The 26726-nt window shown below is 38.1% G+C and overlaps 1 protein-coding gene across 3 annotated transcripts in view; it reads left to right on the top strand.

Moving 5' to 3' along the window:
* Nucleotides 1-26726, top strand: part of TBC1D8B (TBC1 domain family member 8B) — a 43990-nt gene that overhangs the window by 6958 nt on the left and 10306 nt on the right. For all 3 annotated transcript variants that reach the window (XM_072876537.1, XM_072876538.1, XM_072876539.1), the window contains exons 2-13: nt 3744-3854; nt 7677-7795; nt 8431-8656; nt 9600-9840; nt 11320-11527; nt 13719-13886; nt 15225-15374; nt 18331-18481; nt 19862-20076; nt 20499-20616; nt 21773-22058; nt 23740-23869. In XM_072876537.1, the coding sequence (XP_072732638.1) occupies nt 3744-3854; nt 7677-7795; nt 8431-8656; nt 9600-9840; nt 11320-11527; nt 13719-13886; nt 15225-15374; nt 18331-18481; nt 19862-20076; nt 20499-20616; nt 21773-22058; nt 23740-23869 (2123 nt within the window). The remainder of the gene's footprint in view (nt 1-3743; nt 3855-7676; nt 7796-8430; nt 8657-9599; nt 9841-11319; nt 11528-13718; nt 13887-15224; nt 15375-18330; nt 18482-19861; nt 20077-20498; nt 20617-21772; nt 22059-23739; nt 23870-26726) is intronic.

The raw sequence follows: 26726 nt of genomic DNA, 5'->3' as shown, positions 1-26726 counted from the left end.
CTCAATTGTACATCAAAGTGTCTACTTTTCAAAATCCTTAGTATAATGGGGCTGACCAGTGTTGTGCTAATAGAACGTTTCTGTTTGTATGGAACTCTTACAGTCTTATAAATATTTTATGTCCCTTAACACTTCTAATGTGGCAAATCAGGAGGCTGTCTGATCCAGTTTTAATATAGTTAATTATTGACCTCACAGGTACTGTTATGTATCAGAGGAGAGAACAGGCTTGCTTCAGAACAATAGTGCTCTTTTTTTAAAAGACAACAGCATGTTTTCCTTTGCTTCTGATTCTTCATCGGTAAAATGGAACTTACATTATTCTGCTTGCATTACACTAGTCCCACAAAGGATAGGAAGTTTGCTGGGTATGATATGCATATTTAAAATAAAGAAGATTGTCAGCAGTAAAAAAGATGTAACTGACAGTTATTCTGGAGGAAAAAAAATATCTTTGAGATTGTGGGTTGAAAAGGAACAAAAAAACCCCCCAAATATTAGTACTCTCTTGATGTACTCGGTGAAATATAGAAGAACAAAGTAGTGTTGCCTCAAAATGGCAAAATGTTGGCAGTTATTTTCATGTGACATATTGGCTTTGTTGCCATAAATTGGTACAACTGAGCAAAACTCATTGCTGATATGTTTTGGCGCATGTCTCTGCAGCTAATGTTGATATTTTGTTAACCAAGGGTTTTAGAGATTTTTGGGAAGAACACATCCTTATTTCAAAGCTATTCTGGATTCCTTGCCCTTTATTTTATTTCCTAGGGTATTTTACCCTATTTATTTAAGTGTCTGGGGTATTTCCCAGTAGTCTTACTCAAGTAGCTGTGAAACTGGAAATGTTTTCTGAAAGCAGAGCCCTTTCTCTGTAAATGTGCATCACCTGCCATATCTACAGCTGAAGTAATTTCCCGAGTGAGGCAAGAGGATGATTTCGGTGGAATCCCCAGCAGAAGCTGTGTGGTCTAGCTTTGAGCAGAGATGAGAGTAGATGACCTGTAGGTTGTCCCTAAAACTGGTTCTTTGAGAGCAACATGTACCGCATTTCATTAGTGAGGGATTGGCAAGTATGGCCTGAGCTGCTTTTTCCCCTTGCCTCCCTTATGGAGATAATGCTAGTGTCTACTCCTTTATTTTACAATTAATATCGTTGTCATTATACAGGTGAATTTTAAATCTCTGCAACCCTGGAAGTGAATCATTCTTCAGTAGGCTGGTGTGAATGGAGTTAGCAGGGTGCCAGCAAACCGCTCAGCAGTGGTCTTACTTGCCTGGGTGAACATGGTTCTTGATTTCCCATTGGGAAATCGCAATAAAAGGGAGTGCTTGCTGAGAAGCACCCAACAACTTGTGGTTATGGAAACCCTGACTGATAATACAGTATTCAAAAAATTCACAGCTCATAGAGCACTTTCAGGACTAGGGTATGAAGGTGAGACTCTGCTGATTCCTCGCAATTATGGCAGTGGCCATAGCCATGGAATGAGTTCATAATGTACTGAGTACTTAGCAGCTTAAGCGCAAACCTGTAGTCTATATCACATTCGTGGACAAAGCAGTATTGACTAGTGGGACTGTTGAAGTGAGTGATACTAACCTGATGCAGTTTATTGTGTCTAAAATCGAATGGCCTTCCACGTAGACAGAAACTGTTATGGCATTTTGGGGAGTGCTGCTTTCTAGTGCAGTGTTGTAATTGCTCTCTCAAGCTGAGCAGTTGCATTAACCTGATAAATGGTGAGTAATGTCCTTGTACTGTATATCATAACAGAAAATGATATTAGGAGAATTGTGAATGAAATAATAAAACATTTGCTGAAGCAAAGCCAACTTTGAGATCAGCTCAGCGTTATGACTCATTCAGTAAGCTGAAGCTCTTTAAACTGACATAATTGTTGTTATCTATTCAATGTCTGACTTCAGTTAGAAACTACAAAAAAATTCTACTTTCCAACAGTAACTTACAATCTATGAATTACAGAGAAGACAAGACAGTATTTTTTATTGATGTAATATACTGGTCTTTGGGGTTTTTTTGTGTTTTTCATTATTATTCACTTCATTTTTTTTTGAAGAAAAGCAAAGCATTCTGAAACTTAAATAGCCACATAAGGTAGTCACACAGGCTCTATGCTGAAAGTGTATTCTTAGGAAAACCATGTTCTGAGGATGACTGTCTAGACTTCCCAATTTTGTCTTACTTTGCTTTCTTGTATTCTCTCACAATTGTTATTTTTCAGAATTTGAGAGGGGGTTAATGGAAAGAAAGTGGAAGAAAAAGTACCAGAGGCCAACCTAAAATTTCTGAAATAACTTTTGAGAGATGCATTTGAAATAATCTAAATCTAATGCTTCTACGGAATATTAAAAACCTGAATCAAAAGGTCATTTTCCATTAATCATGGAAGGGTACTTATAGGTGCTATAAGGGATATATTAACTTAGCATACAAGCTCTCTACCCTAATAGCATTTTTTTGGGAATGCCCTGCATCCATGATCTCAGCAGGTTTGTGGAACAGACTTTACAGCATCTCTTTGGGTAATTGCATCTCTCATATTTTGGGGGGTAATCTCATCTCTTATTTTGCAGTTCTTGTGTAGGAGAATAAAGGCTCTGTGTGATTGCTTTGGTAGCTTTGCTTTAGTTGAACTTTCTGTTTATGTGGCCATGCTAGAAGGATGGCAAGCATAGGAAATGAAGGAAGCATAAGATATTGTTCCTTGTATTTTTGTTTCTGTTGTAACAAGAAGGAAAAGTTTTACTTGTGCATCAGGATCCAAAAGCTTGTATTTTTTCTGTATGGATTTTTCTTCTTTTAGAATTCCCTGATTCTCAGATTTGAAAGGAACTTTTAAGATATCTGGGCTAATATTTTTATTACTGTGCAGAAAGAATTATTTTGGCAGCCAAGATAAAATGCATATTCATTTTCTCAGGAAACTTTTTGCTCCCAGTTATGGAGAGATGAAGTGTGTCTCATTAATGAAATTAGTTTATTTTGATCCGAACTCTGTTTAATAGGAGCTAATTCAATATCTAGTGGCAGGGAGGTGACATGGCCATTGTATCTTGGGTGTATAATCTGTATAACGCACTTTATGTAATATACTTATGCATGTGATGGTAGGATGAAATATTAGTGTTCCATACTTTATGTAGGAGTCATCTGATAGACTGTTTATGAAGAGTGGCAGGCATTTTCTAGCTATAGTGTGGTATGAGCAGCAAAACTTTTGTATGTATGGAAAGTATGATATGGTATTCTCAGGTGAAAATGGTGGGATTTTCATAGAAATCAGACATAATGGAATTACAGTCTCCTAAGACCTGTTTCCTGTGACTGGAAAACAGAACAACAGTAAATGACTAATTAAGAGGTAGTTCAATTACTGCTTGTGCTCATTGAAGGCTGGAAACTACCATGTTACTTTTCAGGTTGTCCTCTGGTTTACCATACTACATGGCTATCGCTTCCAAGGCGGTCATCTCAAAAAAACTTGTTCACCCTCATTTTGTGTTTATAATGGCTTTTACTGGATCAAAATATCATTACCTCCCAAAGAGGTTCCTCTGGGAGCCCTTTTTGCTTTGCTCATTTGTGCTTCTTATTTTCTCGGAGTTCGTTAGTCCTTGCTTGGGTAGTATTCCTATCCGCTAAGAAAGGAATCAGAAGTGAGTGTGCATTTCTAAACCTTAGTTTCACTATGCTGTATACATTTTCTTGAACGCAACAGGTCTTCTTGTGGGAACATTAGATGCGGTGTTGGATTCTACATCGAAAGTCGCCCCATTTCGCATCCTGCATCAGACACCAGACTCTCAAGTCTACTGGTCCATTGCATGCGGTATGTACTACGATTTAGAAGCTAACTGAGTTCATAAAGTGAAAAATGAGGGTACAAAGTACGGGATCCATTTTTGGGTTAATCGTCTCATATCATTATTCATTCCTGTGACCTCTAAATGGCTTAAAATTATTTGCAAACCTGTGATTGACAGTAGTGTGTGGTTCCAGTTTTTCAGAATATTTCTATGGACTCTTCCTATTACAACTTCTGATTGTCTGCTTTCTGCAGTAGTCCATCAGGTACTAAAGCCTTGGTGTTCTCTTAGAATAACAGAGGCACCATCTTTTCTTCTGTAAGCTGCAAGTGTAACTTGGCACAGTTCAGGATGATAGGGATAAGTTGACCCTTGGGAGTACTAAGTGTGCTGTAGGTAGGAATAACAGGACCTGCTTATCCTCATGGTTTTTTTCTACTTTATTTTTGCTTGTTAAAATGAGCCAGGTTCCCAGCCATGGTCAGAGCTGAATTATTCCTCCTATCTGTTGCTCTTGTAGTGTAAGTTCTTTCTCTTTCTCATGTTGTGTTATTAATCAGTAGGAAATGGAAAAGAAAATTGACCTTGAGAGTGGAGTATGTGATTTTTCCTAGAGCATGCTCTTTGATAGCGTGCATGGGTTTATTTTGTTGTGGGTTTTTTTTTTATTATTTTAAGTTTTGCAACTTCTGCTGAAAATAAAGTCTTAATTCCTTTATACAGGTTGCTTAAGTACTGGGCCTTAACTACTGGGCTTAACTACAAAGAGGCCTCCATTCTGAAAGTTGAGAGGACTCTTTTATTCTTTACATGCATCATTGTTTTTTCTTCTGAGGCATGGTTTGTCTTTATGTTGAAATTAATTAATATTGGCATGTGGTCTGATGCTAAAAAGTCACTGTTGTGGAATTAATCTATTTCTTAGGCTTATTGGAAACTCTGAAACCATCTATAATTACAGTGAAAAAGAACCATATATTTTAGTTCATTTTTCCATGCCTTAATTTTTTTAATTAGTTAGTAGTGTTCTTTAAAGAAACAAGACTCCATCTAGACTTCTCCGGGCTCTACGCCTTCCTTTTAGTTGCCTGTAGCAAAAGATGAGCTTTGCAGGAAATCTACCATTCTGCAAACACTTACATGCCTGAGTAATTCCGCTAGTACGTGCTATGCTGTTGTTACATTGGATTTCACTGTTATCGCTTTATTATGAATCTTCATGGCTTCACCTTAAATGAAAAATTGTGCCTCTTGCTGTCTTTTCTATACAGTTAGCTGCTTTCAAAATACAGATTTGTTCTTTTAGGTGAATAGTTTACACATTTCATGCTGTAATGCTAATCTGCTCCTGTTCACGTTCTGCAAGGACTTTTCTGAAGGGCAGTAGTCAGTGAAAGAACTGTTTAATAATGATTTCATGTAATTCATTACATGGGCAGCCTTATAAAGTTTATAGAGTTTGAACAGTTTGTGATTGGCAGTAAATAAAATTTTCGGACTATTTCTGAAGAAGTCAGAACTGATGGTGACAGGCTATCAAAAAGGTACTTTGATAAGTATGTTGGAAATATACTCTGGGGAATTCTAATGCCATCAGGTCAGCCCTTGGGAAAACACGAAGGGTAATCTTCAACTTAGGACTGAATTGATATCAATTCTGTGCTGCATAAGTGTACTTTACAACAAAAGGCTACATAGTGTAGCTGTACTTTGTGTTAGAAAACAGTGTTCCTTCTGTGAAGTGAAGAAATTGAAGAGACTACCTTTTGTTCCTGCTATTACATTTTAAGGATCTGAAACAGTGCTCCTAAATCATTTAAATATTTATTTAAAAGTTTCATCTTTACTGTGTCACATCTGTGCCTCTGATTCATACTGTGACTCAAATAATTGGTCTACATATGTAGTCTGAGAAAAATAATTATTTTGCTATTTAATTGCTATGTTAATTACTCTTCATATAATTTTTTAAAGTGTTGTTGCAAATCTGCCCTGTGTAATGCAGTCTAACTATCCATATTTAGAACAATTTCTATTCATTCTCAAGGCAACTTTAACTAATTCTGTGGAGTCCATTGAAAGTTGTTTAATTAGTCTTTACAATGTAAATTGAGAAAAAAGAAATTGTTAATGGCGTGTTCTTGCTTAGGGGTGTTGATAGTATGTGGCTGAACTGACTGATTTTATTTGTGAGCATTCCTGTGGAGGATGAAACTGCCAATTAATTTATATTCTAGAATCCCTTTATTCAAACCTACGTAAATTCTTTCCCTCTCTTTCCCTCTCCCTGTCTCCCACCATCTGATGGGGAGCCACCTGTCTTTAAAGAACTGACTCAGTATTGCATTTGCTGGACCTCTACTGTTGTTCCACTCGTATCATCTCTGCTTCTTACCTATTACCACTTGCATAATTTGTAATTGAGTATGTCAAAAGAATAAGATGAATTATCAAAAGCATTTTGAAGTTGGCCTACAGCATTTCTCTAATTATAAAAGTAGCTAGTGGGTAAGAGTGTTCCTTTGTATTTTAAGTAAACCGGTAATCTAATTTCTGGGAAGTTCAGGTGAGATAGGTTTTTTTTTACTATAAAGTTGCAGTGACATTCACCATATAGTAGGTGATAGCTGTCTGAAACCTAGATTAAAAAGCAGTGTAAAGTAAATAAAGTAACAAGGTTGGCTTCTCTCTAAAGTGTTTGAAAATGCAGTATTTATATTTTTGGAACATTGAATTTTATCTTGGCTCTATGGTTTTTACATTCCTTATGGTTATTGATAACAGGTTTTTTTAAGTTACTCTTCCTCTTGCACATATGTAATGAAAGAAAACAGTCCTTATTCCTGTGTGTTGGAGTCCCAGAGGGTCCAGAAGAAAAAAATACTAATTCTGGTGATGCCAAACATTGTTTCAAGAATTGTTCAGCTTGTATGAATCAGTGAGCCTTTTTTCCTGCATCAGGAGTTGGTTCTGGTATATGTTTTCCATATGGGGGGCAGCTGTGCTTCTGTCCTCTTGTAGAACGTGAAAACAATGTGTTGTTTGGAATTACAGCCTAAGCAGAACTTTATTGTAGGTAGAATGACATTGTTTCCTGAACGGTGGTTGTCTAAGCTTTAGTGTGGTTAGAAATATAGTTAAAATGTGACTTGATAGAGAATGAGATAAAACCATGACTTATACTGAGCACAAGTAAGTAGCAACTGATTGTTTGTTGTAAGCAGCATAAATGGTTGTTTCAAGTATCCAAAGAGAAATCTTTGCTACCTTCCTTGTTAAGGTGATGTATTCTTTACATCCTTACACATGTTAGAAGGGAATTTGCACAGCAGGTCTGAGTCTTGGAGTTCTACTCTGGAAACTCTTGTGGGCCAGTGATCAAAGCCAAGAATATCAAAGGCCCAGATTTCATTTTCTTCTTAGTCTCATGAATTTGATCTCACATTTCCCACCTTCTAGACTGGGAATGTTCTAGCGGTGCTCTGCCATCCGTGTTGGGGACGTACTGCTGAGCTGAAGGAACTGTCAGTCCAAGTCCGGCTTCAGTGCTAAGCCACACATTGTTGACAAAGCTGAGATGCTTCTGGGTGTAAAGGCTAGAAATATAGCTGCATAAAGGGCTTGAAAGATAAAAACACAGCAGTGCACATTTTTAATGTACACCAAATACATTTTTAGTGTACACAAGAGCTGGACAATAAATTTGGGACTTGTGATTTGGACTCGTGTATCTAAATTACTCTGTGAATCGGGAATTTGCTAAGTATTCTCTTGATTAATATTTTTAGTGAAATGATTAAAGTGTGTTCTAATTTAAAGTAATACTAACTTTCTCTTTCAATCAGGATCCAGCAGAGAAGAAATAACAGAACACTGGAACTGGTTAGAACACAATGTTATGAAGACTTTATCAGTATTTGATTCAAATGAAGATATTACGAGCTTTGTGCAGGGAAAGATAAGAGTAAGTAACAGGCACATGACATAATTGGGAAAGGCTAAGTATTTTTTTCCTCTAAATGTACACAAATAATATGTCCTCTTGAGAATATCAAAGGACAGCATCGTAATGCTACATACTTCTGATTGAGTAGTATGTGGCTGTTAATTTCAACACACTCCATTGTTCCTGTTTACCTGCCCCACAGTTAAGGAAGGTTGTTTGACATAAACTCTTCTTGGTAAATGATACACCAGATACCTTTAGATAGTGGTCTAAAACTGTTGATAAGTTATTTCACAATAATTTTAATAATGCCTGGGACGTATGTGGTATATTTTTGTGAAGGTGCAACAGTTCACTTTATATATGCTAAATATTTAGCCCAGGAATTCCTCACTTGATTAAGTGAGGAAAATATATCTATTTCAGAAGAGGAGACCTGGGAATGTGTGTCTTGCCTAAGTTGTGTGGGAAACTTGGTGCATGAGTCTGAAACAGCACATTTGATTTGTGACCTGTGTTTTGATCCTCAGACTATTCTTCCTGTTCTAAAACTTACTGTCCTGTTAGGAGAGTGCTGCGCTGTATGTATGCAGGTGCGTATATGACACCCACCCACATGGATGCATATAAAGTAACTGGTTATTTTGTTTTAGGGTTTGATTGCTGAAGAGGGAAAAGGTTCTTTTGTAAAAGAAGATGATCCTGAGAAGTTTCGTGAAGGTCTTATGAAGTTTGAAAAGTGTTTTGGATTACCGGAGCAGGAGAAGTTGGTTACCTATTACTCATGCAGTTATTGGAAGGGCAGAGTGCCCTGTCAAGGATGGCTTTATCTTAGTACCAACTTCCTTAGCTTTTACTCATTTTTGCTGGGAGCAGAAAGTAAGTAAGCCTCGATACTAAGTCTAGTCCCTTCACATTTTACTGTTTATCTTTCAGCTTTGGAAGAATTCTTCCTACGTCCTAAGGGAGCTATTTTGCCATGTGAACAGATGTCAATACAGAATAGAAAAAAGTGCAAACATAAAATACTTCATTGAAATGAATACATTTGTGTAACTTACTACACAATGTCCATTAGTTTTCTTCCTCTCTATAAGCTTCAGAGAGAAGGCAGACCTATTGCAGTTGACTGTAACTAAAAGTTGTCCATCATCTTTAGTTCATGCTGCATATTAATTCAGTCTGTGAGGATTACAGTTATTTCTTCACACACAGACTTAATATTTCACATGGGTGCACTATGCACTGGTGATGATTGCACATATCTTTTTTTTCCTGTGTAACATTAGTTTGAAATGCCCAAACAAATGCCTCTAATAGTGTGAGCTCTAGCTGTGTTTATGTGAAAACTAGAAAGCATAAAGAAAGTAGGATCCTTTCTAAGCTAATTTTCATTTGTATTGGGAAATGTCATAGCTAATGGGCACGGTTCCTCTAAATGCCAATACATTATTTATTGATTTACTTTAAGAAGCCCTATTGGTAAACTGTTAAAGTGGTGTAGCTTATATGACAGTGTTTGTTTGCAATTTGCAGTTTCACATGAGAGCGAAGAAAAGGTGATGTAAGCTTGTATTTTCATACATGGTGTGTCTTTAATGTTTTTCTTGCTATAAAATTCTTTCTAATGGAATTACTTTATAGGAATTGTGAAGAGAGTGGTTTTTGTGCTTATGAGTTTGTAGCCCTTTCCAAGTGTACTATCTTTTAACTATATTGCTTAATTATATTTCATGAGTGCTGTTTACTACTTTTCTTTTTTTAATACGAGGGTAGCAGCTAACGAGAAGTTACTCACATCTGCTTATATTTGTATTTTCAGTAAAACTTATTATCTCCTGGGATGAAATATCAAAACTTGAGAAGAATTCCAATGTGATTCTGACAGAGAGCATTCATGTGTGCTCCCGTGGGGAAGATCACTATTTTTCCATGTTTTTGCACATTAGTGAAACGTTCCTTCTCATGGAGCAGCTGGCAAACTATGCTGTTAGGAGACTTTTTGACAAGGAGACATTTGAAAATGACCTAGTCCTTCATGACCCCCTGCAGATCACCAAGAGGTAATATATTACTTACAGTCTATCTGCTCTGGGCCCAGTACTTTTTTAGGCAAAGGGGAAGAGAATCCTTGTCTCAAGGAGACACGTAAATGTCAGCAAAGCTGGTGTTCTCTTAAACAAGTGTCTCATTAAAATTTGGGATCAAAGCAATGTGAGGCATTGTAATTTGTTGCTACTTGGTAACAAACAGTATCAAAAGTCTATTTGAAGGCAGGAAGTGATCAAACCTTCAGAGCTGGTCTTCAAACTATGGGTTTTGTAGTAGTTTGTGTTTTTAAAAGGTGTTCTAGCAGCATTTACAATTAGAAAATCAAGAACGAAGCTGCAGTGTCTCCAAAGAGACCTGATGAGGAAGGAGAAGGTGGAGAATAAATCATTTAACCCACATGTGTAAATAATAACTGGATGGCTTTTCTGCCACTGGAGATGGGTGATAAAATCAATGGGTTGCAGATGGGTGCATGGCTTTCCTTATTTACGGCAGTATTTTAGGCAGTGGGAAAGATGTGTATGTAAGTAACCTGATGGTTAGGGTCCTTCCTTCTCAAGGAAGGTGTGTGATTATTCCTTGTAGTAATTTTAAGGTTTCTCTTCAGTTCTGATTTCTGTTGAAGCAAATGTTGCCTTTTCCTCAGAGAGCTGTCCAAATTCTCAATCAAATGTTCAGATGTTGATCTCTGGACCACAGCTATTTACTGTGAAAAGTAACCACGAAAAGCAAGTCTGTTGTTATGTAATTTCAATTCACATAAAGGGACTAAATCTTTGTTGGAAAATGTTACCTATCTGAAAATCAGAAATTAAGATAAAGCATTTTGCTAATAATTGTCCCTACGTAAAGCTCCATACACCTGTGATTTAAGAAAAAAAAAAAAGGCAAGTTAGTTTTATAGTACACTGATAATAAAATCTATTTTAGGTTGTATTTCCTGGGTAATTGATACCTCAGTTTGGTAGCAATGCTGGAGAGGGATGTTGCTCTACAACCAAAATATTGCTCATGGCTGCAGTTATCTGTGAAGAATTGGCCCATGGCGGATGTTACAACATGTGCTCCATTTCTAGCTAAATAACCCTTTGTCAAGCCAAAACTTGCTTTAGGTTTAAATGGACTATTCTGATGGGTGGGGCAACAGAGCGGATTAGGCTATTAGTATGTTTTTCTGCGCTACCTGTAGGCCCCGATTCAGCAAAGTGCTTTACTGTGTAAGAACATGCTTGAATCTATTCCTGTTCAGTGAAGTATTTTCAGTATTTTGTTAAGTGGGTGTATATAGATAGGTGTGGTCCTGCCCTTTGTTGCCTCTTCAAGCAAAACATTGAACCCTCCAGATCAACCCCACGGATTATGGGAGAGCATATTGTTTTACTGTCTTTTCCCAATGTATTTTTAACTTTTGTATTTTTAAAGACATTTTAAACTTATTTAATTTTTCTTTTCTCTCTCCTACCCTGTTTTTTGTTTTGTTTTCAATCTAGAGGCCTAGAGAGCCGTGCCCACAGTGAGCAGTTTAGTGCATTCTTCAGGCTACCCAAAGAAGAGACCTTGAAGGAAGTTCATGAGTGCTTCTTATGGGTTCCTTTCAGTCATTACAACACCCACGGGAAAATGTGCATTTCAGAAAACTACATCTGCTTTGCTAGCCAGGATGGCAGCCTGTGCAGTGTAATCATTCCATTAAGAGAGGTAATGCAAGCTATGAGTCAGAGCCAGCTATACCAGAAGTTTTGCACTTGTGTAGTTTAATGCCAGTTTCGCAGATTTACATTAGAATCTGCTTTCTTTATGTGATGTCATACATTTCCCCCTACCTTGGTGTCGTGCTTTAGCCCCAGCCAGGAACTAAGCACCACGCAGCCACTTGCTCACTCCCCCCCGGTGGGATGGGGGAGAGAATTGGAAGAGCAAAAGTAAGAAAACTCAAGGGTTGAGATAAAGACAGTTTAATAGGTAAAGCAAAAGCCACGCACACAAGCAAAGCAAAGCAAAGCAAGGAATTCATTCACCACTTCCCACGGGCAGGCAGGTGTTCAGCCATCTCCAGGAAAGCAGGGCTCCATCACATGTAATGGTTACTTGGGAAGACAAATGCCATCACTCCAAATGTCCCCCCCTTCCTTCTTCTTCCCAGCTTTATATACTGAGCATGACACCATATGGTATGGAGTAGCCCTTTGGTCAGTTTGGATCAACTGTCCTGGCTGTGTCCCCTCCCAGCTTCTTCTGCACCTGGCAGAGCACGGGAAGCTGAAAAATCCTTGACTAGTGCAGCAACAACTAAAACATCTCTGTATTATCAACACTGTTCTCAGCACAAATCCAAAACATAGCCCCATACCAGCCACTATAAAGAAAATTAACTCTATCTCAGCTGAAACCAGGACACTTGGATACTGCATGTAGGAATTCTGTTTATAAGTTTATAGAGCTGCTTTCATGTTTCAGCTTTCTTCCTTGTATTCTCTTTCCCTTTTCTATTTACTCTGATTTCTCTAGCTGGGTACAGAATCCAAAATTTTTAATACTTTTTTTGTTTTTTAAATGCAAAAGCTTATGCTTAATTCTTGAAGTTGAGTTCATAAGAGATTCTCAAGATAAAAAGGAAAGATTGGAGAGGCTGGAGGATCTTGAAGATTAGTAATCACTCTGCCATGTTTCTTTCTCAGCTCAGTAGTGCAATTTTTTTTGCAGCGGTTAGGCAGTGCTATCTGTTCAAAAGTCTATAGGAAAATCCATTGACAGTTGTCAGTGAACAAGTATCAATGCCATTACAGCTGATAGTCTCAACAGACTGAATAAGGACCATATTGTAAAGGACACAGCATTCATATTTCTATAGAGTACTATAGCTAGACTGTGGAATAACTTCTGGAAGAAAAAAACCTTCTCCATCCATTTGTTGACTTCATGTGATCTGGGACATCGCTACATTTCAGTCTTCCAGTGTTCAAAGCTTTTCATCAGCACACAGACATATTTTACAATAGCCTATGAATTAACCAGGTTCTGCAATTGCTCTACATACTCTGTGTGCATACTGCCTGACACAAGACACCTGACATAGGGGGGTGAGCTGAGCTAATTTCAGCAATAAACTTGATTTTCCCCGCCCAGATAAAGCAATTTATTTGATCGTCTATAAGTAGTCCTGCAAACAATAGAGGCTTCCGTAACCTGTGAAAAACAAGAAGAGGCAGTGTTAAAGGAGCTGACTCTAAATGTATTCTTCTGGATTGTCAGGCCCTCACTATTTGTTCTACAGTATTGCAGAGTTATTTTATTTCACTGGTCTTTCATTCTTTGCCTCTAACAATGTAAAAGCATCAGCAATGGCAGTCAGTCTAGCTATTCCTGATTGCCTCACTTGTACTTGCATTATTAAAGTGTATTAACTGCTCTAATCTGTAACTGTTCCATCATGGCAATTAAAATGAGCTCCAGCTGTCATGTGTTATGACAGCTGTCTTTGAAAGGGTATTCTCAGTGGAAATTCATTCTTGTGAAACTTGTTTCATTTGATTACTTGCAAAAGCCATGTTTTGTCTGCTTTCGGATGGTAAGAAAAAAAGTAACAGCTTCAGCAGGTAGAAGGAGGCAAGATTTTCAAATAAGCTCAGCACTCACAGCTGGGAAAACCTTTTCAAAGATTTTTGGTACTCTGTTGAAAATCTATCATGTAATACTTATTACCTTGTGCTAAAATAGCTCCAGACCACTGAGCTTTAAAAGTAGTGAGTTTGTTACTTGCATTACTAATTCTGCTTGTGTGGTGCTTCATACTACTGTTCCATGTACATCTGTATTTTTAACAGTCTTTCTCTTTTAGAAGTAAGCTGGTAAAATTTCTTGTCTAATTTATGTATCCTTGCTTCCATAGGTCACAGGGGTGGATAAGGCAGATGCAGCCAACAGAGGAGTCAGCATTAGTACCAAAGGAAAAACAGCTTTTCGTTTCACGGAGGTTAGAGATTTCGAACAGCTTGTGGCAAAGCTCAGAATGAAATGCAATGCAACTTCAAGTCCACAACACATCATAAATACAGAGGTAACTGCTCTGCTAATTCTAATCTCTTAGTACCTGTTCCTAGGAATAAGGTTGTGTAGTCTTAGTAAGAGTTCACGTATCGTTGTCAGTGTTTTGCTGTGTAATGGAATACATTTATATTTAAGCCTGAATCTAGACACAAGATGGGTAACAATGTCTGCCGTACCTCTAGATTTCAAGTTGTCTGAATCTTTTTTTTTCTCTTTAAAAAATCATGTTCTCATCTGTTGCCTTCAGACCCTTCACATTAAAACAAAAGTCCACTAGTCTGATGTAAAATGTGTAGCTGTGTCAGTTTTTGCCAGCTGAATATTTGACTCGGGAAGTTGATGGAATGATTTTAAGGTTGTTTCTAGATGTGAAGAAATCTGTATGTGTAGCTTCATGCATGAGAAATAAGAAAGTGATGACAAAACATCCCTAACAAGCATTACTTATTATAGTTGCTGTATCTCTTCCCTGAAGATTTTCCCCTGAAAAAAAAATTAAATAGAATCACTTTAGAGTAGCCTCTAAAGTGACAGTTGTAAGAGTGGAGTAGTGTACAAATAAATGCCTTTTGGTAGAAAATAATCAGCGTATCGGCAAAATCTCTACCTTGCGATTTCGATTCTTAAGGGTTAAAAGGCAAAAATGAGTAATAAAAGCAAGATAGTTTGATATCAGCAGACATGCTCAGCTGATAAGGGTACAGCACAGCCCTGGGAGACCTGAGTGGTAAGGTCTGCTGCTCAGGGGCATTCCATTTTAGAGTACCTTATTTTGGGTTATATCTGCATTATATTGACGTGCCATGCTAAGTCATGTACCTCTGATTTCAAGGTGTGGGAAAATAACTCACTCTCTGCCCGTATGAAAGAGAATGTGTTAAACAATGGTGCTACTGTGAATGCATTCTATTCTAGGTTCTTTTACTTTGTTTTCCATCAGGTTTTGAAAAACAATCCAGGTTCTAATGCTGGTTTTTAAATGTTCTCAGCATTTCTGTATAGTTCAGTATATGGTTCCATTTAAATTAATGTTTTTCTTTTGACTTCAGTGGTGATGGATGGTCAGGCCTCCCTATCTATTACTGTTCTCATTATGAATATTTGTCCTTTCATTATTAAGGTTTTGGCTGTAGAGATGGATTTTTTTTTCAAGTGCAGCCTCCTGAAAGCCCAGCTGTGCAGAGCAGGGATTGCTGTTTTTCATTTATTTTGGAAGTTTGTATCTAGTACCTGTAACTTCATATCATAAACAACGATGGTCTAGAAGCAAAATGATTTCTGGTATCAGTGCTACTTCTTGAAGGATTGTTTGGCATTTATAACTACCGCTGTTAAATTTTTTTTCAAGGTTGCAGCTAGTTCTGCCTCTGACAGTCCAAAGGATTTTGATGCGGGACCGTCAACGATGGGTCAGAGGGATAACAGCAAAACTGTCAATACAGAAGCCCTAATGACTGTCTACCATCCTCAGGATGCTGAGAATCTAGACTCTAAAATGGTAAGGATAAAATGGCCAACAGTTTTTGGAATCTAATTGTAAAGGACTGAAGTATATTCAGAATGTATTCCAGCAAGGCTGCTGATTTCCTCTGGGGCTTTGCCAATCTTCTTTCATCTGCATTTTCTGTATTTGGAGTCCACAGGGTGCTTCTTCATGGCTCCATTCAATTTTCTGCTCATCTTGTTTAATAATGATATGCCTTATCTTCATGGAGCTAATTCCTCCTGCTCTTCCACCCCTCAGGGAAGAGTTGGCTGTTTGTTTTATGATAGTGAACATGTTTCCTATCTATCTGAATTGTCAAGTACAAAGTCACTACAAACTCTTTGGGAGAAAGGAGAATGTTATCAAGAAATTGACTTAATTTCTTCCTTGCTTCATTCTTTTGGACTTCTGTCTAACAAAGTTATGCTCTGGAGAATGTTTCTTTAGAATCGTTTTTGCAGTAGGACATCCTATTTTTGCTTCTCCATAGTGTGTGCAAGAAGACAGAAAGGTTTTGTTTTAAAATTAAGTCTTTCAGTAAATTAAGATATGGGATTTTTGATATCAGAAATATCAGAAAATAAGCACCCTTTGGGCAGGAGAAAAGGGAATCCAGATTTTTAAGTTCTGCTTTTTATAGTATGTTGAACAAAAGTGGACAAAATCTACTTTTCATTTCAGCACCTTTAATTGCTTTAACAATGTTCAATCTTACTGCTGCATGCACAGAAAATGTAGTGGCAGTGTTCACCCTGTCTCAGCCCTGGAGCCTTGCATGAGTTGGAGCACCTGATCATCAGTTGCTTTGCTTCAGAGAAATTGAATTGCATTTTAGGTGCATAATCAATAGTTTATTAGTAATCTTGTACTTTACAAAGGATCTATTTCACTGTTTCTACTATCTCCGCCTCCTTCTACTCTGCAGGTAAAAAGCCTGTGACTTCAATTTTGTCTGAATGGGGAATTTTTGCCAGTTTTCATTCTGTGAAGCAGGTTTTACTTACATGGCTGGTCCTACTGAAGGTCAGATGCATACAGTGTTGTCTTCTAGGTTGACAGAAATTGCTACTTTGTAAAAACGTTCTATCTGATGGATAAATATTTGATTAAATGTAAAACCTATACAGGCATAAGTGTTTTCAGCTATTAGTTCCCCTCCTTAATCCAACTAGACTTCGTTCTCCTGCAAATTTTCCTGATTATTGATTCTCTCCTAGTGCTATTTGGAGCTCATGTAAATAAACTGATGAAAGATTGAGAAAATGTGGGAAAATAATGACACTGTGCTCATGCCATCCCTCTGTGTGCTTTCCAGATACATTTGTAGCCATTCTGTTCCAAATCTGTCAACTAATATAATGCAACAAAGCATGATGAATCAAAAGTGGAAGCAGGCTGTTTTGCCTGTTGAGTTTCTGTGGGATATTATTTCATCTGTAACAGAGTTAGTACATTTTTATTGCTGTTAGCAAAGAACAGTTCATAGATATGTTGAAATTGAAGTATGTTAATTTATCAGAATAATTAAGCAGGTATCTGTGATGGGTGTGTTGACTTTGCAAATAATCACTTGCTCGATTCCATTGCACCATCATGGCCAAATACTTTTTCTCATAGTTTGTTTGTTAGAGCTCTCAAATTAGCACAGAGAAACCTGCCACCACACATAAGCAATCTGAACCTTCTCTTCACCCTGTCTTTCCTGGTTGTCTTTTTTACTGCTTTCATTCAATTTCATCTTTTTTCCTTCTTCTATTGATTTACCCTTTACCAAGAAAATGTTACGCTGTTTATCACAAAGCAGCAACAAAAAATGGGATATTTTAAAATTGGCCCAAGTTACAATAAGCAGATTTGTTTGTATGTATGTATCATACAAACATATATATATTATTTTTTTTTCTACATGGAAATAGCTGAAAAAGATCTTACAAGAGGAAGTTTTAATGTACCTCTAATTTTTTGCCATAGGAATGATATCAACTGTTGAATTTTCTTATCCACTATGCTGGAAGTGCATTTTTGGAACGCCTCAGGAGAACTATGATGGCAGAATTTGTCTGCACAGTTGCACCTTGCACTGGCTAGCTGTCTTACTGCTTTATCACTGTGCATTCACTCCCTTTAAATCCCTAGCGCTTCGTGGTCCTTTGATAATGTAGTTTTTGCTGATGTGGTGTCAAAGTTGCAAATGGTTCAATCTAGAGGTAACAAGTAGGGCTCTCTACCTATCGACTTTAAAAAAAAAAAAAGTTTAGCAGAATAGTGAACAATAAAACATAACAAATAGATGGTGATGATGTAATTTAAAAGGAAAATCCAGCTTGCATACAGTTATTGCTGTTTACAGGTTGGAATCATGCTCAAGTGGGAAGTAAGGAAAAAGCTGAACTTAGGAGTGGCTTGAAAAAGGTGAAAGGGAGTGATTGTTTGCTGTCTTAATACAGCAACAAGAGGGCTTCAAGTGAAGTTAGAAGGTGGCAGGCTTGTCTGGGTTCAGAAAACAATTTGCAGGGAAAAATCTGCTGTGTGGTGTTAAATTCAGAGAGATTGCCGCCGCTGAGGAGGTAGGTGCCTGTGCTTCTATTTGCTGGAGGATGGAGGAGGATTTTGCAGATGTTTGCCTGACCTTACTGTCCTGTGGCACTTACTGTTGGTTTCTGTCAGATGGAATACTGGATTGGGTTTACCTTTTGTCTGATCTGGAATAAACATTCTTGTAATAATATACTTTAAAGAATAGTAGGTCATGTAGGAGATTGCATCGTATGCCAAACTTATACTATGCACAGGTTAGATTTTGCTCTGATTTACATCAGCATTCATTTCACATATCAATATGGATGCCAATGCTGTCATTTCCAGTTTATATATCAATATAACTGAGAGCAAAATTTGGGTCTGTTCTCTGAAACATGAGGAAAGTTTTCCAGTTGCCTTAATGCTTGTTGTCTTCTGCTTTTCATAGTTGAAAGAAAAAATGAAAGAACAGTCCTGGAACATCCTCTTTGTCGAACGTGGACATGGTGTCAGTATGTTTCGAACAAAGAAGACTCGCGACCTAGTTGTAAGAGGGATCCCAGAGGCATTAAGAGGAGAGCTCTGGCTACTCTTTTCAGGTATTGCATAGCAAGTATAACCGATTCATTTTGTGAACTCTACTATATGGATGTTCTAGTTACTGACTGAATGTAGTCTGACAAAAAAATACTCTTACCTCTGGTAATTTTTCCAAATCTTTCTGAAGAAAGACACTTCAGAATGATGAACAGGATAATCGTTTTGCATTGATTCAAACTAAACCTGCACCGCTTCTTTGACAACAAACTCGATTGGAAAATAACAATAAGAATACATGCTGTTCCAGGGGACAATCAGTTTCAGCAAAGCCTCTTTACTTGCTAAAAAGAGAAGCGTGTTTGTGGGACTGTGTTTCAATTGTTTTGATTTAAGCTTTCTGAGAAGATAGCGTTACCAGACACAAAAAAAAAAAATTTTCCTGGCAGAGAATTTGGCCCCAGTTATCGGCAGCTCTTTGCTGTACACTCTTGCTTGGTTTAAAGAGTGAGATGTACAGGAATTGTGGACTTTCTTACACATATGGGATCTCTTGCCAAAGCTCTGAATGTGCTTTTGTGGCTTTCTTCTGTAGAGCACACCTGTGTCAGAGCATTTAACTTGAGGAAATGGAGGTCCCGGGAATTAAGACACTGCTTGACAACACCTCTGTGCACTTTCTATTCCTGTTCACTGAAACACTTAGAAAAGCAGCAGCCACTGACTTGATGAGGGTCATACAGGAAACCTGTGTCAGATTCAGAAAACGAGCTGCAGATTTTGAGGAGCCACCCAGGACCTTATCAGCTAGCTGTACTCATGGTGTTCCCCTGGGCAGAGCTTTCTGCTGTTCCAGAGGATCTGTTTATCTTAACAAATGCATTTTATACTCTTCATTCAGCCTACTGTATGGTAGTTCCTTTTGAGGACATGTGAACATGGATTTATCTTTGCTAGTGTTCTTTGAGCATTTACATAGGCATTTATGCTTCTGTTACCAGACCAATATCTCTGTCTTGGAAGGTGTTGACATAAAAGTTATGGAATTAATTGGGTAAATATCAGTCCTTTGCCTAGTTTTTCTAATCTGTTTCCAGCTCTGCAAATGGAAAGGTATTGTGTTTGCCAGAAAACTTGGGTAAAATTGTAGGTGAAAGGAAGCTTCCCCCCACCCCCATGAAACAAAAAAGTAAGTAAAAATCAACTTTATAATGGAAAGTGACTTAGAATTCTTCCAAGCCTTATTTTATTTCGCTTTTCTGTTTTCATTTCAGAGTAATTCCATTAATTTCAGTAGAATTACTCTGATACATTACTGCAGTAACATCTGGAGATTCATGAAGTACCTCAGTAGTCACCAAAAATTTTTATATAAATTGCAGACAATCATGTAGATACTTTATTGTTGTTCTCTAATACTGTGCAAAACCATGTATTGGCAGGTGCTGTAAATGATATGGCATCCAACCCTGGTTATTACACTGAGTTGGTGGAAAAGTCCTTAGGAACGTGCACTTTAGCTACTGATGAAATTGAACGAGATTTGCGTCGCTCCTTACCTGAGCATCCTGCTTTTCAAAGCGACACAGGAATTTCTGCACTCAGGAGAGTTCTTACAGCTTATGCATACAGGAATCCCCAAATTGGATATTGTCAGGTACAGCAGTTTTGAGACTCTTAGTGTTGGTTGTCTAAATATTAGCTCATGATGGCAGTATAGTGGCACCTCATAAATTCAATCACATAAATATGTAATGGTTTCTTGAGCAAAGTACGTGAACCACTGCGCATTTCATCCTACTGTGTAACATGAGTTTTTACATTGTACTTGAATTTGTGGATAAATGCTGTCATGTCCACTTCATATATGCCTTTGCATTCTTACTAGACTTTTAGCAATTAAAAGTATTTTTATGTAGTTTAAATACTATGCTCTCTATTTAATAATATAGATGTAGAAGTCTTATACTGGGTATGGCTGTAAAGTGCTTTCAGAAGTATAAATTTTAGCAAATGACAACAGTTGTGTTTTCACCATCTTTCCTTGTAAATGCTTCCTTTCCTGTTTAAACGTTACAGGCGATGAATATTTTGACATCGGTACTTCTGCTGTATGCTAAAGAGGAGGAAGCATTCTGGCTTTTGGTTGCTGTGTGTGAAAGAATGCTACCTGATTATTTCAATCGTCGAATAATTGGTAACATCTGTCTGTCTTTTTATCTATTTAGAATTGAATGTATAGAATCACAGAATGCTTTGGATTGGAAGGGACCTTTACAGGTCATCTAGTCCAACCCCCCTGCAATGAACAGGGACATCTTTAACTAGATCAGGGTGCTCAGAGCCCCGTCCAACCTGACCTTGAATGTTTCCAGGGATGGGGCATCAACCACCTCTCTGGGCAACCTGTTCCAGTGTTTCACCACCCTCATTGTAAAAAATTCCTTCCTTATAACTAGTCTGAATCTACCCTCTTTAGTTTAAAACCATTGCTCCTTGTCCTGTCACAACAGGCCTTGCTAAAAATTCTGTCCCCATCTTTCCTATAGGCCACCTTTAAGTACTGGAAAGCTGCTATAAGGTCTCCCCGCAGCCTTCTCTTCTCCAGGCTGAACAACCCCAACTCTCTCAGCCTGTCCTCGTAGGAGAGGTGTCCCAGCCCTCAGATCATTTTCGTGGCCCTCCAAAATGATCATTCTTTAAGAATAAATGTAAGGAATGAGCAGAAGGCTGAACAGGGGAGAGAAACTGTTGCATTTGGTTCAGTATTGTGAAGTAGAAAATGGAAGTTACAGAGAAAGTCCCAAGACTTCTCCTTAAGCAGGATTGGATATGATTTTCAGATATTGTCATTAGTCTAGGCATAACTACTCAGAAAGTAGTCAATTAGACTATTATACTGTTCTTTTGGAATTATAACTGCAATTCATACTATTTATTTGAAACTTAGTCAGCTTAAATAAAGGAAAAAGAGTTACTCCAGGTCCAGACGTACTCTTCGATCTTATACTCAGTACTTGCAGGTGTGTATGCTAGAAGAAAATTGGACACGAAGTTTCTCTCTAATTGCAGAGAGGGTGTATTGGCTGTCAGGAGAATCATTGGAAGTAGCCACGCACCCACAAAAGCGCTAACACACTTTACAGCATGCAGCAAGGCTCTGGACCCATGCACAGAGTGCATAGCTCCCGGCATAGGGAGCAAAGCCGGTGGTTCCATGCAGCTAGGCCTGTGTTTGCTTTTACAACAAAGTTGCGTTAGGACAGGGGCTTGATTTCTGGCCGGTGTTCTGAGAAAAGTATGCTTCTCTGTATTAAGATTTGGGTGGTGGTTTTGTTATCCTTTCCCTGCAGGTGCCTTGGTAGATCAGGCAGTGTTTGAGGAGCTCATCAGGGTTCATCTGCCTCAGTTGACAGACCACATGACGGACATGACTTTTTTCTCCTCGGTCTCTCTCTCCTGGTTCCTTACCCTTTTTATCAGTGTGCTGCCTATTGAAAGTGCAGTCAATGTGGTGGACTGTTTCTTCTATGATGGGATAAAGGCAATCTTGCAGCTGGGTCTCGCAGTGCTGGAATACAACATGGAGAAGTTGCTAACTTGTAAGGATGATGCAGAAGCAGTCACTGTTCTCAACAGGTATCAGTGTAACTGTTATTCTTATGGGTTGCGTAGCAGCTGCTATAATTGCAAATAGATAAGTCATTCTGGGGCAGCTGAGAAGGCATCTGGCCAAGACTTCCAAAGGCTTCAAAGGAATTAAGTGTTCATCTCGGGCCGAAATTCTGGAAGGGGTGGCTGGAAAGTGTGCCTGGATCCTCTGAACCCATCCTCCATTAAAGTTCTTCTAAAACCATTGCCATTTTGTGTATTTTAAAGTAAAAGCAATGTGTCTTTTGCCTGGAATGTATATCACTTATAGAAGGTGGCTTTCCTTAATGATGAGGTAATCTAGAGCACACTAAGACCGTTCCAAACAGGTCCTCAACTTAATGACAACAAATTCTACAGCTCAGTTCTTGTAGTTTAGGCTACTGGCTCCTCTGCTGCTAATGGCTTAAAATAGAAATAAGACAAAAAAATTGCAATGAGGACAATCATGACCAGATGTTTGTTTTAGACTAGCATTTGAAGAATAAATTCAAATATGCAACATAAAGTGCATTTTAAACTGATGTATTGCAAGCAAAACTTGCACAGTGTTTGCTTCACTACCTACCTAAATTCTGTTGTTGCTGCTGTGATTGTGTATCATGGAGTATTAAAACAGCAAAATGACTGTGCTATAGGAGTCGCCAAGTTATGACTGTTAAGAACTGATAATAAGAATTTCCTTTTAGTGAGACTTCTAAATGTTGCATGTTTGAGTAGAGTAGGAGCTACAGAATTAATGAGGAGAATGTAATTTTTATTATAAGAGACCATGCAGCCTGGTATTTATTGTAAACCCTAGCTGTACTCTATAAACTGTACTTATTTAAATATTTAACACTTACAAAAACTAACAGTAAGAGCACATTCACCCACTTTAAATATATTAAAATTTAAAATCTGGAAGTGTGGTGAAATTTTAATTTTCACTTGAACCAAACAAGCTGCTGTTTCCCAAGATTTTGATGATTATTACAAACTCCTTTTGAACCCTTGCTTTCAACATTTTATCTGGCTGTAACGCTTACCTTGCACAGTTAATCCAGCCTGCAGCATGCTGGTATATTTAAAAAATGATTACAGTAGTTTGCCTCTCCTCAACAAAAAGGAAGCTATCAGTCTGTAGATATGTGTTCCTCGATGTTGACAACGGAATTGGGCAGCGTCCATAATGGATCTATTTAGGCTGGTTATGTAGGTATGATGAATAAGTGCAGATCAGGCATGGCTTGGCTTATGTATCTGAGGGAATTAAGACTGCCTCAGTCACAGGACAAGCCTCTTTTCCTCTCTCCCAGTTGTGTAGTACAACCTTGCTAGATGGATTAGAGAACCAGGGGAATGTGGAGTGGAAGGGACCTTGGCAAGTCTCTAGTCTTAACTTCCCAGTCAAAAGAGGATTACTGCTAGCACTAGATCAGACCAGCCATGTTATTGTCTAGCTGGGTCTTAAAAACTCCAAGGCTAGAAGCTCTACAACCTTCTCTGGGTAGCTGGTTCCCATGGTTTTTATATCTTTGCTACTATTACAAGCATATTTGTGCTACTCATGCTGATATTCTTTGCTATTTCCCATTCTCTGCGCACTTTTTCTTCAGTAGATGCTGATGTTATCGTTTTGTTGTGATAAACTGGTTCCTGCTGATTTCTCGTGTGTTTGTTTGTGCAGATTTTTTGACAGTGTCACTAACAAAGACAGTCCTTTGCCTCCAGCTGTGCAGCAGGGCTCCAGCCTCAGCGATACAAAGAGCGACCATCCAAAAGTGGACATTACTGATTTGATCCGAGAGTCAAATGAAGTATGTGTTCTTGTGGGTATGTTTTCGCATCCCATGCAGTGTTTACGTTGCATGGGCTACGTTAAAAATAGTGCAGCTGCACTGTACAAACTAGAGTAGAAAATCTCTCTAGCTTGGTAGAAACTGGGCTCTGTGTTTTGTTGAGCCTCACTGAAAACCTTATAGGCTATGGGATAGGTTTGTTTTTGTATTGTTTTGGTTTTTTAACTGCCTGGAATGTGCTTGCTAGGCTGTCCTGAGTGGAGTTCCCTAGGTTCATCACAAGTCATGTATTGCCATCCCTCATTCACTTTATTAGTATGTCAACTAAATGACAAAGTACAGCAGAAACAGCCCTTGCATTTACTAATTTGAGAGTGATTACTGCACATGGCAGATAGTGGTAACCTTTGACATAACCACCAGTGCAGGAAACTGTGTACTTGAGTAGTTTCTTGTATGGGTTAAATGAATGTTTAGAGATGTGCTGGGTGAGGAAGACCTGTTATGATCTTTTAGCACTTTCTTTCAATTTGCAAGTTTGATTTCTGCAGTGTCTAGCTTTGCAGCTCTGCATTGGGGAGGAAATAGGTCTGACTTCTCCTTCTCCTTTTGTCCGCAGATTTTCATGAGGCGTTTCCTTCTTTGGCATGATTTTTGTCAGGGTATTAATCCACTTGTAGATAGGTCTCTGCTCAGCCCACCTGAAGTGAAAGGCAAGCTGAGAGAAAAGATTTGTTCACATTTTGTTTTTTCTATTAGCTGGTTTCTTTTATCTATATGATAAATTTTTTTTATTTTCTGATTCTCAGTCATATGTTTCTAGTGAAAGATCCACAATACATCTCTCTTGGAAAAATGTCCTGGCCTTGACTGAGAAAAGATTAATTAACTGTAATTTTTATAATTTAGGAACTGTCTCTTTTGATTTTTATGGAAAAGAGGGCTTTGCCTTTAGTGGGGTGAACAAAGACAAGAATCAGAAATTCAAGTTCTCTTGAAGTGTCTTTATAGCATTGGGCTAATCATATAAAAAGTCTGTGCTTCTGCTATCAGTATTGTTTCACAAGAATGTTATACTGAAGACTCATATTTGTAAAACGCTTTAAGATTCTTGTAAGAAGAGTTGCAAAGTATTATGGGTCTTTCTTGTCATGGTGCGATCTCATAGTGAGGATGAATACTTGCAGAATAAAGAACAGGGATGGTAGATAATGAAGTGCTGTATATTGCATTCTGAAGTGTAAGCTGAAGCTTTCACAGAGGTGGAATCAGTACTGAAAGACAAAGCAAAAGAAACTCCCTTTCTTCTTCCCCTGCCTTCACAGGCAGACCAAAGCAATAGCCTCTGATTTGGTATGGCTTTTGAACATCGGTTCGGGCAGATCCTTGAATCTGAATCTCCCACTTCCAAGTTGACAGCCCTGTTCCTAGGCCCGTATCCCCATTTCTATCTCATAGCCCCATTTTTGGATGCAAATTTTTATCTTCAGTTGAAACTGAATTTCTTCAACACTGGTAAGTGTCACAACCCTTTGTTTGAGAACTGCTGATACAAAGTGAGAGTCAATTTCCTTCTTCTCATTTTGACCAGACAGTTAATTTCAACACAGTTCTGTTCGCGTGAAGGGTTTTCTTTTCATATCACTGTGGAAGTAAAATAAAACAAATTTTGAAATGGGAAGATTGCTGCAATGGAGAGTTGTCATTCTGCAGATAGGTCTAGTTACAAATCATGAATAAGTGAACAGAGATGTTCTTTGTGATACTGTTGCTTTGCATGGGTGTTCACAAGATAAATGAGATTAAGTGAAAAGATATGGAGTTGAATTTTAAAATGATGTCCAGTTTCATGCCTTTATGACTCAGGTGCAAATGCAAGACTCATTCTTTGGCAGTCTAATCAGATATGAAGAAGTCATGTTTAACTAGTGTATGGAAGAACGTGTAACATTTTATCACATCACACTAATTCAGAATTAGATTATACATCTTGTTTGTATTCTTACTGAGGCCATTGCACAATATCAGTGCCCAGAAGCCAGACCAGTGAATGAGTTATGATTCAGAGATGCAATTTCTCTCTGCTTCCTCTTTGTTCCAAGTGAGAAGTATGCTGGTAGTTGTCTTCACAGGAACATAGAAATACAGTTCTGGAAGAGAACTCCACAGGTCATCCAGTTCAGCTCCCTGTCCAGCATACACCCAGATCATCCTTAAAAAATGTCTAACGTTGTTAAAACTCTTCAACAAAAGAGAATCTGCAAAAACTTTAGCCCATTGTAGGGTTTCCCTGCCCTTGTCAGAAAATATCCTAATATCCAGTATATTTCCTCTTGGATGCTCAAAAAGTGCTATTGAGGATAGTCAATTGCAGTTTTCTCCGCAGGTTGTTGTTCATCACTTACCCTTTCAACTCTGGTCTTTTCTTTTTCTAGATTCAACACAACCAGTTCCTCTAACCTTTCCTCAAAGCTTATGTGCTCAGACTCTTTATGACTGTGTTCCAGTTTTTCATATCTTGTTTAAAGTGCATTGCCGAAAATGGGAACAAAACACACTGTGGAAAAACTTCTGAAAGTCCTGCCTAGTTTGGTGTTTTATCACTCATTTGTTCGCAAAGTTTGTTATTAGGACCAGTTGTGCGCGTGGTGATCGTGGTTAGGCCATGTCTTCCTGGTTGCGTGTGTTGCTGAAGGGTGTCAAAAACCTTACAGAAGTAAAGATGTATCCTATCTGCTGCTTCAGTTCTACACACTAGACTGAATTTCCTCATGTGAGGAAATTAAATTGATTTCACATGATCTTGATAAAGAATGTTGGCCCATTTTGATTTCTCTTATCTGTTTCTTTTTATATTTTAATTGTTTAATAATTT

This window comes from Ciconia boyciana, chromosome 12, assembly GCF_034638445.1.
Source record: "Ciconia boyciana chromosome 12, ASM3463844v1, whole genome shotgun sequence".
In the NCBI taxonomy this organism is placed as follows: Eukaryota; Metazoa; Chordata; class Aves; order Ciconiiformes; family Ciconiidae; genus Ciconia; species Ciconia boyciana.
This window is presented reverse-complemented; position numbering and strand designations above follow the sequence as displayed.